At 38.3% G+C, this 16,701-nt stretch overlaps 1 protein-coding gene across 2 annotated transcripts in view; it reads right to left on the minus strand.

Annotated features, from left to right (window-relative positions):
* LOC136858315 (probable Rho GTPase-activating protein CG5521) overlaps window positions 1-16,701 on the minus strand; it is a 709,838-nt gene that overhangs the window by 288,629 nt on the left and 404,508 nt on the right. For both annotated transcript variants that reach the window (XM_067137762.2, XM_067137761.2), the window contains one exon: window positions 13,911-14,009. In XM_067137762.2, coding sequence (XP_066993863.2) covers window positions 13,911-14,009 — 99 coding nt within the window. The remainder of the gene's footprint in view (window positions 1-13,910; window positions 14,010-16,701) is intronic.

A 16,701-nucleotide genomic window follows, 5' to 3' on the forward strand; every position in this document is an offset into this window, starting at 1 on the left:
AGTCATAGTGATATGCCACTGTGCAAAGGTGGTTGAGAAGATTCTGGAGAATAGAATCAGAAAGAGGGTGGAAGAAACTTTACGAGAAGTATGGTTTCAGATAAGGAAGGTCCACAGTAGACTTTATATTCGTAGTAAGACAACTACAAGTGTGTCATTACGAATGGGGTAAGGATCTTGTGATGACTTTTGTGGACTTTGAGAAAGCTTATGACCGTGTGTGTAGAAACAAGGTATGGGAAGCCTTACGGAGAAAAGGTGTCAAGGAACAGACCGTACAAAGAGTGAAGAAGATGTACAATGGGAGTGTCAGTTGTGTGAAAATAGGAGGAGAGAGAACAGGCTGGTTTGAGCAAAAAGGTGGGTTAATACAAGGAAGTGCTCTGTTACCTTTGCTCTTTGTAGTAACAATGGACGAGATAATGACAAAAGTGGCAAGGAAAATTGGAGAAGGAAAAATGAAAGTGATGATGTTTGCAGATGACCTGTTAGTCTCTAGAGAAAAAGAAGAGGATATCCAGGAACAGTTAGATGCTTAGGTAGATGAGGTGGAACAATATGGAATGAAATTTATTGCCCAAAAGAGCGAGATAGTGATCACAACTAGAAAAAAGGAGAGACCTATGAGAGGGATAATGCTTGGAGGGGAACAGCTTACAAAGGTAGAGAGTTTCAAGTGCTTAAAGGAAGTATCATAGGAGAAAGTGGAAGAAATGATAAGGAAATAATCGAGCGTCGAAGACAAGCAGGAGCATTCCTGAAAAGTGTCAGAAGCCTGGTTTGGAGCAAGGATGTCCCTCAGAGAAGCAAAAGGGTGATATACAGGATGTACTATATACCTATTCTGACATATGCAGCTGAGACTTGGGTAATGAGGCAGAGCCGTGAATAGAATACAGGCAAGTGAAATGAAATTTCTGAGAAGCATGATAGGAGTGACAAGATGGGATAAGATGAGAAATGAGAAGGTACGAGATATAGTAAAAGAAGAGCCACTACAGAATAGGATACAGGCATCTAGTCTTAGATGGTATGGATACGTGAAGAGAATAACAGTGGAAAGGATACTGAGGAGGATGCAAGAAATTGAGATAACAGGTAAAACGACCAAGAGGAAGACCAAGAGACAGGTGAATAAAAGGAGTGGAAGAGTGTGTACAGAGAAGACGAGAGGAATGGGCAAGAGTGACTAGGGAGAAGTGGTGGGAAGACAAAAGGAGATGGAAAGGCTTATGTTCCAAGCAGACCCGGCCAATAGCTAGAAAATGCAGATGATGATGAATTGCCGTTCAGAATATGAAGCATATATTAACAAGTGTTGGCTCATCTTCAAGGCAATGTTATGAGGAATTTTTCTATTGAGGCGAGAAGATAAAGCACTGTCACTGTTTCGAAGCATCGATGTAGCCGACATGTACAGAATAACTGTTGTTTCTGTTCATACGACATGACACACGAAGCAATCTCACTGCCACGAAACAGTGAAGTGTTGATGTGTCAAGGCATCGAGACAGTTGATTGCACTGGCTCAGTGTCTCAAAGCATACACACACTAGCCAACTTTACAGGAATATTGTAATTTTAAGTGGTGATGGAGGCACTTTCGTGTATGTGGGGCTATGCTCTTTCTCCATTCACCATCCATAAATTGTACTTAAAATCAGTGGAAAATAAATAATAATAATAATAATAATAATAATAATAATAATAATAATAATAATAATAATAATAATAATAATAATAATAATAATAATAATAATAATAATAATAAATAATCATTGGGTGTTACATTCTCTTTCCAAATTTTGTTCAGTACCCCATACATCCACCTTTTTTCAACCTCTCTGAATGCTTTGATCATCTCAACATTAAATTCATCTGATCCAGTCGACTTCTTGTTTCTCACTTTAGATAGTGCTGTCTCCACTTCCAACCATGTCAAAATATAGATATTTGTGCTGTCAAAATCTTAAGGTTCATAGTCTAAGGGAGTGACATTTCCATCACAGGTAAATTTCAAAGTGCCTTTGAACTCGAGTAATATTTCTGGTCTTATCCCTTGTCACCTCACCATTAGGAAGTTCTACAGACTGGAAAGATTCAGTTCCAGTTCTTCTACTCTTAACAATTCTGTATAACATTTTCTTATTCTCATCCTGTGTTATTCTGGTAGCCAGATCTTCCTTGCATTTCTGCTTTTCACCTAAAACTAACTTTTTGACAAGTAATTATTTCTCTGTGTAAACTGACAGCTTCTCCTCTTATTACATGATGAACACTCCATATCCTTGCTTGATATAGGGCTCTTCTTGCACAGTTTCTGTCACTGATTGCCTTCTTAATATCATCATCCCACAGGAGGTTCCTTTAGGTTTTCGTATTTGGCTCTGCCGTCCACACAATTTTTTGCTGCACCAACCACAACCTTCTTTAAAGTGTCCCATTCTTCATCTACAAATTTCAGTTCTCTCAGCAACAATTTGTGGACACCTTCCCTGAATTCTTCCTTTACACTTGGCTCGGTAAGTCGCCAAGTTTTTATTTCTCAGACACTTAGTTACAGACTCTGGGAGGTCTTTTTCCTGCAGTAACTGCAACCAACAGTCTATGGTCTCTGCCAAGAACTTCACTTGGAAGGACCTTGGCATCTTTCACATTCTCCCATACATTTTGATCTATCAGAATATGATCTATTACTGTACCCCTTTTATCATCCCAGCTATACCTTTTGATTTTATGGGAGTCCTTTTTCTTGAAACAAGAGTTATTCACTATTAGTTGTTTCTCATGCACAGGTCTAACACATATCCTCCCTCGTCATTTCTATTTCCCATTGCATGAGAGCCCAGTGTGGATTCATATCATGTCCACTGTGAGCCAACTTGTGACTTAAAATCATCACACATTATAATTAGATTTTCACATTTGATGTGTTCTTTCAAGTTATTAAGGAAGTTGGCCTTTTCCTCATTTGAGCAACCTACCTGTGGGGCATGACTTGGATCGCATTGGGTTTTTACTCTCCTAAGTTCACAAATAACTTCATTATCTTTTCACTACCAAGTTGGCTTGACTATAAGTATCTGTATCTATGTGTTAAAATTCCCACTCTGTTCTTAGACTATACTTCATTTCCAAACCAGTACAGACTGTAGTCCAATCTGATATTTACTTTCCCGGTTTTCTTCCACTCTGTTTCACTCAACCCTTCCTCCTTTCCATGAGGTCGACAAGGTCTTCAGTTTGTTTGTCAATATCAGGATATTTAATTATCCCACCCTGATACTTTGGCCGTCATTCACATGAAACTGATGTTGCTGTCGTGAATTTCAACATCCGAGGCTCGTATTATTCTTGAAAGCAACTTCCTCATTAATCCCTCTGTTGACGTTCTGAGCTTTTCTTCTGGGTTTTCACCCTTAGCCTTTGATGTCCAGTCACCTCAACCTAGAAGGCAGCAGGTTGTACTCATGTTAACCCCTGAATACAGGGCTGTCTCTTCCGCCATCTCCACCGTACTAAAGTCAAATTTCTCCGCTGTAGATGTTGTTAAGGATATCACTCGTAACCCTGAGCTGGGACCTCACAGATGCTCAACACCGGGTAAGTGTGCTTGGGGACTCGCACAGGCAGGGGCGCCACTCCCTGGGTAGAACTGCCTGGAAAAGGGGTCCCCTACCTGCAACAGACAGTACTACAAACAAGCAAAAATATAATCTGGCTGATTCCTGGAAGGCTGACATCTATACTTCCACCCTTGGATGTCTCTATAAACAAACCTCTCTGAAACAATGCGTGGAAAATCTACTGGTGCTGGATGGCGAAAAATATGAATGAACTTACACTCTGACCGCAAGATTTGGGAATCATCTGTTGAACAGCTTCAAAAGTGAATATTGCATGCTTGCAATATGGTTCGTATGAAACTGACTGAAAACACCTTCAAGAAATCAGGGAACTCAAGTGCATAAGACAGCAACGAAATTAGTTACTATGGAGAGATGTGTGCACCGACAGCAGCAGCAATTCTTCCTGCGGTGGTGATGAATAGCATCATTCGCTGTAGGCTGAGGTAAGACTTTCTTTAAAAAAAAAAAAAAAAAAAAAAAAAAAAAAGAGCAGCAATTTCATGGTGTATGATTGATTTCTTAGTTCATTTGATCTTACTTCACTTCAGGGGCTGTTATCAGGTAATAACAGGTGCTTTCCAGTATCTGCATGCTCACCTTGCCTGAGGGACCCTCTGACTTGCAAACTAACCTGGTCAAATAACCGTATTTCTCTATATCTAAGATGACCCCCACTTTAACATACATACATTACATGCATTATGATTATAGACCGTTATGCCTTTCAGCATTCAGTCTGCAAACCTCTGTGAATTTACTAAACATCACCACAATCCTCTATTTGCAACTAGTGCTGTGGCCTCATTTAGTTCTATACCACTTACCTTTAAATCGTTAGAAACTGAGTCTAACCATCCTCACCTTGGTCTCCCTCTACTTCTCTTACCCTCCATAACAGAGTCCATTATTCTCCTAGGTAACCTATCCTGCACCATTTGCCTCACATGACTCCAACATCGAAGCCGGTTTATGCGTACAGCTTCATGCACTGAGTTCATTCCTAACTTAGCCTTTATCTCCTCATTCTGAGTACCATCCTGCCATTGTTCCCACCTGTTTGTACCAGCAATCATTCTCACTACTTTCAAGTCTGTTATTTCTAACTTATGAATAAGTTCCCATAAAGTAAAGTTGGTCTGAAAACAGACCGATGTAAAGATAGTTTTGTCCAGGAGCTGACTTCCTTCTTACAGAATACTGTTGATCACAACCGCAAGCTCACTGCATTAGTTTTACTACATCTTGATTCAATCACACTTACTATATTACCATCCTGGGAGAACACACAAACTAAATACTTGAAATTATCTATCTGTTGGAGCTTTGTATCACAAATCTGACATTCAATTCTGTTGAATTTCTTACCTACTGACATCAATTTAATCTTCGAAAGGCTAATTTTCATACCATACTCATTGCATATATTTTCAAGTTGTAAGATAGATTGCAAGCTCTCGGCACAATCTGCCATTAAGACCAAGTTGTCAGCATAGACCGGACTGCTTACTACATTTCCACCTACTTAAATACCTCCCTGCCACTTTATAACTTTCAGAAGATGATCCATGTAAACTACAAACACCAAAGGTGAAAGATTACAGCCTTGTCTAGCCCCTGTAAGTACCCTGAACCAAGAACTCATTCTACCATGAATGAACCCCAATTGTCTACATAAATGCCCTTGATTGATTTTAATAATCTACCTTTAATTCCATAGTCCTCCAGTATGGCGAACATCTTTTCCCTAGGTACCCTGTCATATGTTTTCTCTAGATCTACGAAACATGAACACAGCTGTCTATTCTTCTCGTAGCATTTTCCAATTACTTGGTGTATACTGAAAATCTGATCCTGTGGTCGGAAACCACACTTGTTTTCATCCAACTTATTCTCAACCTCTGATCGCACGCTCCCTTCCAAGTTGCCAGTGAATACTTTGCCTGGTATACTAATCAATGAGATACCTCTATAGTTGTTGCAATCCTTCCTGTTCCCTTGCTTATAGATAGGTGCAATTACTGCTTTTGTCCAATCTGAAGATACTTTACCAACACTCCATGCTAATCTTACTACTCTATGATGTTGTTTCATCCCTGCCTTTCCACTATACTTCGCCATTTCAGGTCTAATTTAATCTATTCCCACTGCTTTATGACAAAGGAGTTTATTTACCATCCTTTCCACTTCTCAAGTGTAACTTCCCCAACATAATTTTTCTCCTCCCCATGAGCTTGGTTGTTCGCAAAACTAATAGGAAGATTTCCTTTTACGTTCAGAAGATGTTCGAAATATTCCCTCCACCTCTCCAGTGATTCCCTGGATCTATTATGAGTTCACCTTAATTACCCAAGATACTGTTTATTTCCTTTTACCCTCCCTTCCTAAGATTCTTTATTACTGTCCAGAAAGGTTTCCCTGGTGCTTAATTTAGGCTTTCCAGGTTATTCCCAAAATCTTCCCAAGACTTCTTTTTTGATTTAGCAACTATTTGTTTTGCTCTGTTTCTTTCATTTACATACAATTCTGTGTCTGCATCGACCCTTGTTTGGAGTCATTTATGATAAGGCTTCTTTTTACGTTTACAAGCTGCTCTCACTTCATCATTCCACCAAGGTGTTCGCTTTTTCCCATCTTTACGCACAATTGTTCTTAGACATTTCCTTGCTGTTGCTACTACAGCATCCCTGTATGCTACCCATTCTCTTTCTACATCCTGAACCTGTTTACTGTCTGCTGTTCGAAACATTTCACTAATCATATCCATGTACTCCTAATTTCCTCATCCTGGAGATTTTCTACCCTTATTCGTTTACAGCCAGATTTCACTTTCTCTACCCTAGGCCTAGAGATACTTACCTCATTACAGAAGAGATAGTGGTCTGTACGAATGAAAAATCCCCAGAAAACTCGTACATTCCTAACAGACTTCCTGAATTCGAAGTCGGTTAAGATAAAGTCTATTATGGATCTGGTACCCTTAGGCTTCCATGTGTAGTGGTGAATAGCCTTATGCTTGAAGAATGTATTTGTAACTGCCAAACCCATACTAGCACAGAAGTCCACCAAATGTTTCCCATTGCTATTAGCTTCCATATCTTCCCCACATTTACCAATCACCCTTTCGTATCCTTCAGTTCTACTTCCAACTCTCGCATTGATATCACCCATTAGCACCACCCTATCCTTGCTGTTGACCCTGACTTCGATGTCACTCAATGCTTCATAAAACTTGTCACCTTCATCCTCATCTGCACCCTCACATGGTGAATACACTGAGACAATTCTAATCCTAATTCCTCTAACTACCAAATCTACCCACATCATTCGATCATTTATGTGCCTAACAGAAACTATGTTGCACGCAATGGTATTCCTGATAAACAGCCCTACCCCATACTCAGCCCTTCCCTTTCTAACACCCGTCAAGTACACTTTATAAACTACTATACCTTCCTCATTATCTCCTCTTACCCGAATATCACTTACATACAGATGCACCCTCTTTGCTGACTCAGCCAGTTCTACTTTCTTCCTTCCATAAGCCCCATTAATATTGATAGCCCCCATCAAATTCCATTTCTTTTGCTAAGTTGTTTCCAAGAAGTCCCTCGCCTGTCAAATGGGAGTGGGACTCCGTTACTCCCATAGGTTCGAGGCTTGCTTAAAATGTCCTGAGCTCAGTAAATTCATGAAGCAGGATGCTATCCTACTTACACATAGTCCAAGTGAGGATCTCACCTCTAACGGGTTAGAGACCACCGGTGGATTGTTTAGTCCTAGCCGTCTGAGCACAAAGAGGGCCATGACTCAGAATATGTCCAAGATGCCCACTCCCATTCCATAGCAAATTGTATGCCGACTCCCAGGACCGTTTTCTTTGTGCACATATCTCAGAATTTCATGTGTGACTTCTTTAGAGCATCCTTGTTGCGGGCCACTGAATGCGTTTCTTTTACAGAACCCATCTTTATACTATCTTTCTTTTCACACTAATACCGAACATTGGCTCTAATTATGCCATATTTTCTTGCGGCTCCCCAATTATATTTTATTTCCATGTGTTTAATAATGATTCATTTAAAATTGGCATCATAATATCAAAAAGAACCTGTTGAAAATCTTCCAGCAATATTTGTTCCATGTGTCTTTACAATACAACGATCCATCACAAAAGTATTCATGGTATCTATAAAATTCTTACTATCAATCAATCAATCAATACTGATCTGCATTTAGGGCAGTCGCCCAGGTGGCAGATTCCCTATCTGTTGCTTTCCTAGCCTTTTCCGAAATGATTTCAAAGAAATTGGAAATTTATTGAACATCTCCCTTGGTAAGTTATTCCAATCCCTAACTCCCCTTCCTATAAATGAATATTTGCCCCAATTTGTCCTCTTGAATTCCAACTTTATCTTCATATTGTGATCTTTCCTACTTTTATAGACGCCATTCAAACCTATTCGTCTACTAATGTCATTCCACGCCATCTCTCCGCTGACAGCTCGGAACATACCACTTAGTCGAGCAGCTCTTCTTCTTTCTCTCAATTCTTCCCAACCCAAACATTGCAACATTTTTGTAACGCTACTCTTTTGTCGGAAATCACCCAGAACAAATCGAGCTGCTTTTCTTTGGATTTTTTCCAGTTCTTGAATCAGGTAATCCTGGTGAGGGTCCCATACACTGGAACCATACTCTAGTTGGGGTCTTACCAGAGACTTATATGCACTCTCCTTTACATCCTTACTACAACCCCTAAACACCCTCATAACCATCAGGTACATGCGGCTACCACTAGACGCACGTCTCGCTTGCTGACTTCGGCCTACTTCAGCAGCTAGCAATGTACAGTAGGCTATAAGAAAGACGCAGACTTTGGAAGTCAATGAGTTTTGTTTGCTGTTATACTGTAACGGTTCATAACCCATTACAAGCTTTTTTGTATTATTATTATTATTATTATTATAACTGTTATTATTGTTTGATTGAATTCTATAATCTGATTTCACTATGTATTAATTAATTAATTAACGCTTGCTTCATATTATTTAATTTATGTATACTAATATTATAAAGAGGAAAAATTTGTTTGTTTGTAACAAATAGACCCAAAAACTACTGAGCCGATTTTAAAAATTACTTCACCTATAGAAGCTACATCATCAATGAGTAACATGGGCTGTATTTTATTTTCAAAACAATTTGAGGTGGGGCACGGGGAAGGGGGGGGGGGGGGGGAGATATAAAACTAATAGGCTAATATAGGCAAAATATCAAATTTGTCGTATAAGGACGAGCCAAAGCTCAATTTAATCCTCTTGACGCAAAGAACAAAACTCGGTAAGCCCTATGGGCCCAAAAACAATGTTTTAAGGCCCTAAAACCAACCGTTATGGAGATATTGGCACCACGCTACCCCTGCTCTAGGAATTGGACAAAGTAATGAACTTCCGTAACCATGGCAACGTCAGCCCCCGGATTCCACAGCAGCGAAATTATCTACAATAAATCACAAAAACCTAACATGTTACACAACTGAAAATTGATATTTGGAAACCCCTTTAAAAATAAAGAACATAAATATTCGTTTTCAGAAAATCCACTTGGGGGGGGGGGGGGGGGAGTTGTGAAAAGAAGTGAGAAAGGAGTTGAATTATTTATATGAGGATACATATATCTCAAAAAATGAAGATGTTACAGACTTTAAAATTGGTACTTGGAATCTCCTTTAAAAATGAACACACTCTTTTTGGAAAATCCCCTTAAGGGGGTGAAAAGAATAAAAAAAGAGGGTGAACTTTTAAAATGAGTATCTTCTTCCTCCTCCTCCATCGCTTTATCCACACCTGTGGGGTTGCGGGTGCGAACTGTGTCACATGTGGATTTGACCCTGTTTTACGGCTGGATGCTCTTCCTGTGGCAACCGTAAGTGTAGAGATGTAATGTATACTTCTATACTAATATTATAAAGAGGAAAAATTTGTATATTTGTGTATAACGGATAGACTCAAAAACTACTAAACCGATTTTAAAAATTACTTCACCTATAGAAAGCTACATTGCCAGTGAGTAACATGGGCTGTATTTTATTTTCAAAACAATTTGATGGGGAAGGGGGCGGCGGGGGAGATATAAAAATATTAAAATAATAGGCTAATATATGCAAAATTGAATTTGTTGTACAAGGACAAGACAAAGCTCATTTTTAGCCCCTTGACGCAAAGAACAAAACTCGGTAAACCCTTTGGGCCCAAAACCATGTTTTAAGGCCATATGGAGATATTGGAACCACACTACCCCTGCTCTAGGAATCGGATAAAGAAACGAACGGCCGTAACCATGGCAACGTCAGCTCCAGGATTCTACAGCAGCTAGATTATGCATGTACCTTTGGGCATAGCTGCCAACCAAAATTGACACACACAGGACTTACTATCTGGAAAAAATAAACTGTTGTGTAAGACGCTCATAGCACTCCTTTGGGCGGGGATGGAAAGGGAGTAAAGTATAAAAATAATAGCCCCGGAGATTTCTGTAGTACAGCGACCAGCGGTTGCCGATGGGCCTCCGTTTTTACGTACTGGCTTAGGTTTCAGCATTTTGCGGAGTCTGTTACCTATAGTTTAAACTTTCTATCAAATAATGGAGTAGTAGGATCACTGATGTTATTAGTGCCGATATTTTGGTCCACTTTTACGATCATTGTAACCATGAAAACAACCTATATACTGTACACAACTGTCAATATGGTGCGCCCATGACTTGAAAAAATTTCTCAACATTTATACTCAGATTCATTATATGATGTACATGAGTGACAAACCCTGAGAATTATAATTCTCGATAATTATAGTAGTTTCTTTTATGCATCGCATATTTCCTTGATCATTTGTAATAGTTACGAAATGTCGGATCAAACAAATACGTTCAATAATATTTATGTTTGTGTTACTATCTAGCAGAAGTATACTTACACTAAACCTGCAGCTTTGTGAAGGGAGCAGGTATATCTAGGTGGGAATGAAGGAAAAACATGGTAGCAAAAGATCTTAGAGGTCGATACTAATTAGCAATTAATATTTAGAGGCCCCCATGAGGAGAGGATACACTATAATTCCAAACATGACAAATAATTTCTACGTACTTAAGTAAATACACCAGTGATATAAATATCTAATGAAGTCAGTCAAACCGACAGAATGAGTAACTAAAGCCAGTTTCTGATAACCCGTACGAAGAACGGCACTTCTACTAGTTATGTATATATGTATGTGTATGTGTGTGTGTGTGTGTGTGTTAGCATTAAAATTATGTAGAGTGAGAGCTGCTGCCTAATATCGGATATGTATATATTATTTGTGAAACTACTTTTAAAACATTGCAACATATAGTGCAATACTGCTACAGTAACTGTCCAGTCATCGCTCTGTCATTGTATGCATTTAGCAGCATGAGATAATTTAAGAAGTTCCTACTTTGCCTGAGGCTATTTCATCACAGTCTGTAACACTTTGGAGCTGGGTAGGAGTGATGTCATGTACTCTTTCAGAGATGACGTGGGTGTGACAACTGGTGTCTATATATAGAGGTGTATCCTATAGCGGCAGTGCAGCTGGAAGGAGAGACTTGCCATGGAGTGTTGTAGTCAGATGGAAGTGGACTCTCAGTTAGTCGGTCGGTGAGATGGATAGTGAACAGTCAATTGGATGGAACCTTGGTCGATGGATAACCTTTTGGAGAGTGAGGCCACAGTCGGTCAGTCAGTCAGTTGAAGATAGAACAATGACATGGATACTTAGTCATCAGTGATCAAATGGATTAAATGTTCGGAGTGTGTTTCATGTATCTGTTCAGTTGGGTTCTTGTGTCAGTTCGATGACAGCTGAATATTGAGTCGTCGTAATGCAGACTAACAATTATCAGTGAATTACTTGTAAAGTTGATTGTGAAGTGCGAATATATAAATATATATATATATTTATTTGTTTGCTATTTGCTTTACGTCGCACCGACACAGATAGGTCTTATGGCGACAGTGGGATAGGAAAGGCCTAGGAATTGGAAGGAAGCGGCAGTGGCCTTAATTAAGGTACAGCCTCAGCATTTGCCTGGTGTGAAAATGGGAAACCACAGAAAACCATCTTCAGGGCTGCCGATAGTGGGGCTCGAATCCACTATCTCCTGATTACTGGAAACTGGCCGCACTTAAGTGACTGCAGCTATCGAGCTTGGTGAAGTGTGAATATAATTTCAAGCCATGATATATATCGTTTGTGAAACTACAAGGATACATCACCAAATTAGGTTTGAGATACCTACAGCTGATACCAATTCAAAGTAATATGTTGTAATAACACTCAAAGTGTTCAAGGTACAACCAAGTAAAGCAATGAGGGATATATTTCTTGTACAACTTTTAAATGTCCGGTCAAAAGGATTTCAAATTCAATGTCTAGTTTCTTTCAGTTGTATTTGCAGAATTTTATATTATCATCTATATTATCACAGCAAACCTCGTCATTTAAATTATAAATTTAAAGAATATATTTTGTTTAGTATCAAATACAATTGTTTTATTTCAATGGTAGAGCAGATAACCTTAAATTTTAATGGGGAAACTAAATGACAATCTCCTTTTCCCAGAACCTATCTGTTATGCTGTCAAAGTAAGCTTATTACCATACACCCTAGTGATATTCAAGCTTCTCATTCTATTATCGTTACATTTATTTGTAGCTGGTGCTCATCAACAATTGTATATGTAAGTAATCAGGTACGTACTAAATGAGAGTACATAGTCCGATGATTATTTCATTTTAAATCTGTGAGTAAAAACTTACAATATGGCCTTTCCATCCTTGCACTTTTTTCCACACATACCTCACAATTTTGTCTTCAACTTCTATAAAGTGTTCTTATTACTGGCCACTGAATGCATTTTTTGTACAGTACGAATTTTTAAGTTATTTTTGGCTTCACGGTAACACTGAACATTGGCCCCAGTTATGTATTTTCTTGCAGCTGTACAATTACTCTTTATTTCCGCAAGATTCATAATCATTAACTTAAAACTGACGTCATAATATTGATGAGAAACCATTGAAAATTTGACAGCAATACCTTCCACATGTCTACAATACGACGATCCATCGTAAAAATATTTCTGCTGTCTATAAAATGGTTATTTTCACTAAGCGGCAGGTAGAGTAGACGTGTTATAACTCCATCACTGAGTAACCACGGCCTTTCTAAGAATTTTAAGGGTCGCATTCTTGCTATCCCAATTCCAATGACATTTCCTGCGCAGCTGGGGTTCGGAAGTATGGTACATTAAGGTCGACCTTGCAATTAGCTCAAGAGAGTAAGCCTAATGTTTTGATGCCATGCTGTGGATTTATAAACATTTTTGTAGAGGCTAGTAGAAAGTCATTCCATCTTCACTATTTTCCGAGAACCATTAACCTTACATAGAGGCAGTGTACAATCGATTGCCGCAACTAGCGATGTATAATAAAGATACAGACGTTTGAAGGTTGAGTTTTATGTGCGAGGGGGGAGGGGGGAGTGGGGGTAAGCAGTGTGGTTATCGTGCAAGACGAACTGTGATTTTTCTTGCTAAATTCTGAGGAGAAAAACGTTTTCGATTTGGAGAAATACGGCAGTTTATTTGATGTAGAATGATGCAAACTTTCATCAAGTTTATTTTTGTTTATACCACACGTTGTGTACGTAAATTTTGCAAGTTCATTTGCTACTAAATCTTTCATGTGTTAGAATTCCATGAATAATTTATGTACCCAAAATTTTACTTATCCTTTTGTCAGAAGATATGCATGAATTACTCAAGGAGCTACGGTAAATTATCAGCCAATCAATACATTCAATGTGATTTTATTCATTTAGTTTTTATAAACATTGTTTCTTATTCAAAGCTGTTTCGGTGAAATTATGTTCTGTTGATTGTTTTTTTTTCTATAGGCTATATAGTCACATATTAAATTCTTGATGACAAATGATGGCAAAAACATTAATACTTTGTCAGAAGTGAAACTGAATCTAGGACAATAACTAACCAGTGTTTAACAGTAAAATATCAATTTTTTAAAATGAATGAAAGGACAAAACAATAAACTCAGTATAAGAACTTAAAAGATGTAAAATGGCAAAATAACACAATATAATTATCCAGTAAGGAAAGCAATTGATTGTACAAAGATTACAAATGTTAAGGAAGTTCTTATAGATTATCAGATCATTTAATTTGGTAAGAGAATATCTTACCTTAAAACACCATGGAGCAATGATGCTGAGTGGTGGTACAAGCTCTGGTGGTTGAGGGGTAACTTGGTTGTCGCCAGACACACCTTGATTCATGCGTATCTGTAATTTAAAAAAAAAATCTGATCATCCCCTTTACCAATTAAAATAGGTATTTAAAACTGTAACTTTCTGATCTGAGTACTGAAGGACAAAGAAAATTTACAAGCAAAAAATTTAAAATAACAAGACATAATGAAATCAAATAGAGTGCAAAAAGAGTAACAGTGAGACAAAAATTCATCCGCTTCAAATTTAATACTAGATGAGAAAGCTAGACATTTTCAGACCAAAACATAAATCTATTTAGTTGCTAGTTAGATATAACAATCAACAGCATCAGTTGAGTTATAAATGAAGGTAGCACAGCAAAAATTGGTAAATAGGTGTTTAAACAGTGAATTCACTTTTTTATTTTTATTTTTTTTAAAAGAAGACTTCTCTATGTTTCTAATGAGAATAGCTTGTTTAAATGTTGCTTGCTAATTTTTAATAATCCACTGCAATTTCTGGACAGAGAGAGAAACAAAAACTATTTTGCTATTTGTTTTACGTCGCACCGACACAGATAGGTCTTATGGCGACGATGGGATAGAAAAGGCCTAGGAATGGGAAGGAAGCGGCCGTGGCCTTAATTAAGGTACAGCCCAGCATTTGCCTGGTGTGAAAATGGGAAACCACGGAAAACCATCTTCAGGGCTGCCGACAGTGGGGTTCGAACCCACTATCTCCTGAATACTGGATACTGGCCGCACTTAAGCGACTGCAGCTATCGAGCTCGGTGAAAGAAACAAAAACATAAAAGCAAATTTGTAGTTTTATGAGACTGTTAACATCATCATAATCATGAGGAATTCAAACCAGAGACACATGATTTTTCACTTCAAAAATCCCATGTGCATGAATGTTAAGGACAGGGTATGTAAGCCACTCTTAAGTCTGCAATTAGAGTATGGTTCTAGTGCATAGCATCCCCATTAGGATTACTTGATTCAAGAACTAAAAAAAGGTAAAAAAAACAAAGCAGGATGATTTGTTTTGGGTGATTTTCGACCAAATGAGTACTGTAACAAAGATGTTGCAAACTTTGGGCTGGGAAGACATGACTAAGTGGAATGTTCTGAGCTTGAAATGACATTAGTAGATGAATAAGCTTCAGTGGAGTTTATAAAGGTATGGAAGATCATAACATGAAGATAAAGTTTTAATTCAAGCGGACAAAATGGGAAAAATACTCATTTATAGGAAGATGCATTAGGGATTGTAATTTGAAAAAAACATAATTCGCTTACATCGCACTCACACAGAGAGGTCTTAAGGTGATGATGGGATAGAAAAAGGCTAGGAGTGGGAAGGATGAGGTCATAACCTTAATCAAGATACAGCTAAAGCATATGCCTGGTGTGAAAATGGGAAACCATGGAAAACTATTTTCAGGGCTGTCGACAGTGGGGTTCGAACCCACTATCTCCCAAATGCAACCTCAAAGCTGAGTGACACTAACTGCATGGCCAACTCACTCAGTTTGGAATAATTTTCCAAGAGAGATGTTTGATGAATTTCTTTGATGTCATTTAAGAAAAGACTACATAAACAAACTATATTGAATCTGCCACATGGGTGACAGCTCTAAATGCAGATCAGTGGTGACTGATTGAATGACTGATTGATTTATTGACTGATTGATTGATTGATTGATTGATTGATTGATTGATTGAAAAACTGATGCCTTATGAAGTACATTTATCATTGCATTCAATTTTCTATTTCACTATTAGCTGCCACTGAAACACCATACCTGACTGTAAAGTTAAATATTTTTATTATTTACTAGCTGATGCACCCGTGCTTCGCTACGGAATTCTGCACTGTATACGTAATTTGAGGTTAGGTAGTGTACATGTTGTGAGCAAGATTGTATTATATTTCATAGCTCTTAATGTTACCCTAGAAATGCGTCGCGGAAGTCACCGAACATCTTTTCTCATATGAAGACTGGGTACAGAATTTTCATTGTAATGTAGGCCTGCTTGCCTACCATCAGCCACAATCAGGTTGGGAAGTTTTCATTACAATGGCAGACATTCACTCTCCACCTGCCTTTTTACATTCTCAGAAAGACTTCCTTAGTGGTTTTCCCAACTAAAATGAACATAGGTCATTACAATGACACCAGTAGGAATGGTGCGATTAAAAGCAATGTTTTCTTATGAAATTCTCAATCAAATGAAAAACCACACATTTTCTCACTTTTAACGAACAGTACTGCACTGCTGATCCAACAGTCCAGAGTTCCAGAGCAGGAATGACCAAGCTGCACACAGCTGTGGTCCGTAAACACTCTTCGTCCTTTTTCAGTGGCGGGGTGGTCGAATAGTTGAGAGTCCCAGGGCAAAAACTATGCCCTTTTACTAAACTGTTTCCTAGGAGTACCCGATGAGTCGAAAAATCTCAATTCACTACATTGGTGGCGGAAAAATCTATCTGACTTGGAGGCAAATTTTTCCTCCAAGCCAGACGAGAAACGTGCCCCTTCACTGCTAATTTGCAATAAAATGAATGTAGGATTTAATAAAAGTGAAGAGGAAAAAGCTTTTCTTAAGAAACGGCTCTTTTCAGGGTTGAATTTGAGTTATTGAGTGAACTGTGGTGCTATAATTTGGAATAGGCCTAAATTGTACTACTACTACTACTACTACTACTAAGTGAGCCTTAGTCTTAAGTGTGGACACTGCTCATTCAAAACCGCACGCAG

The sequence above is a fragment of the Anabrus simplex genome, chromosome 1, assembly GCF_040414725.1.
Source record: "Anabrus simplex isolate iqAnaSimp1 chromosome 1, ASM4041472v1, whole genome shotgun sequence".
NCBI lineage: Eukaryota > Metazoa > Arthropoda > Insecta > Orthoptera > Tettigoniidae > Anabrus > Anabrus simplex.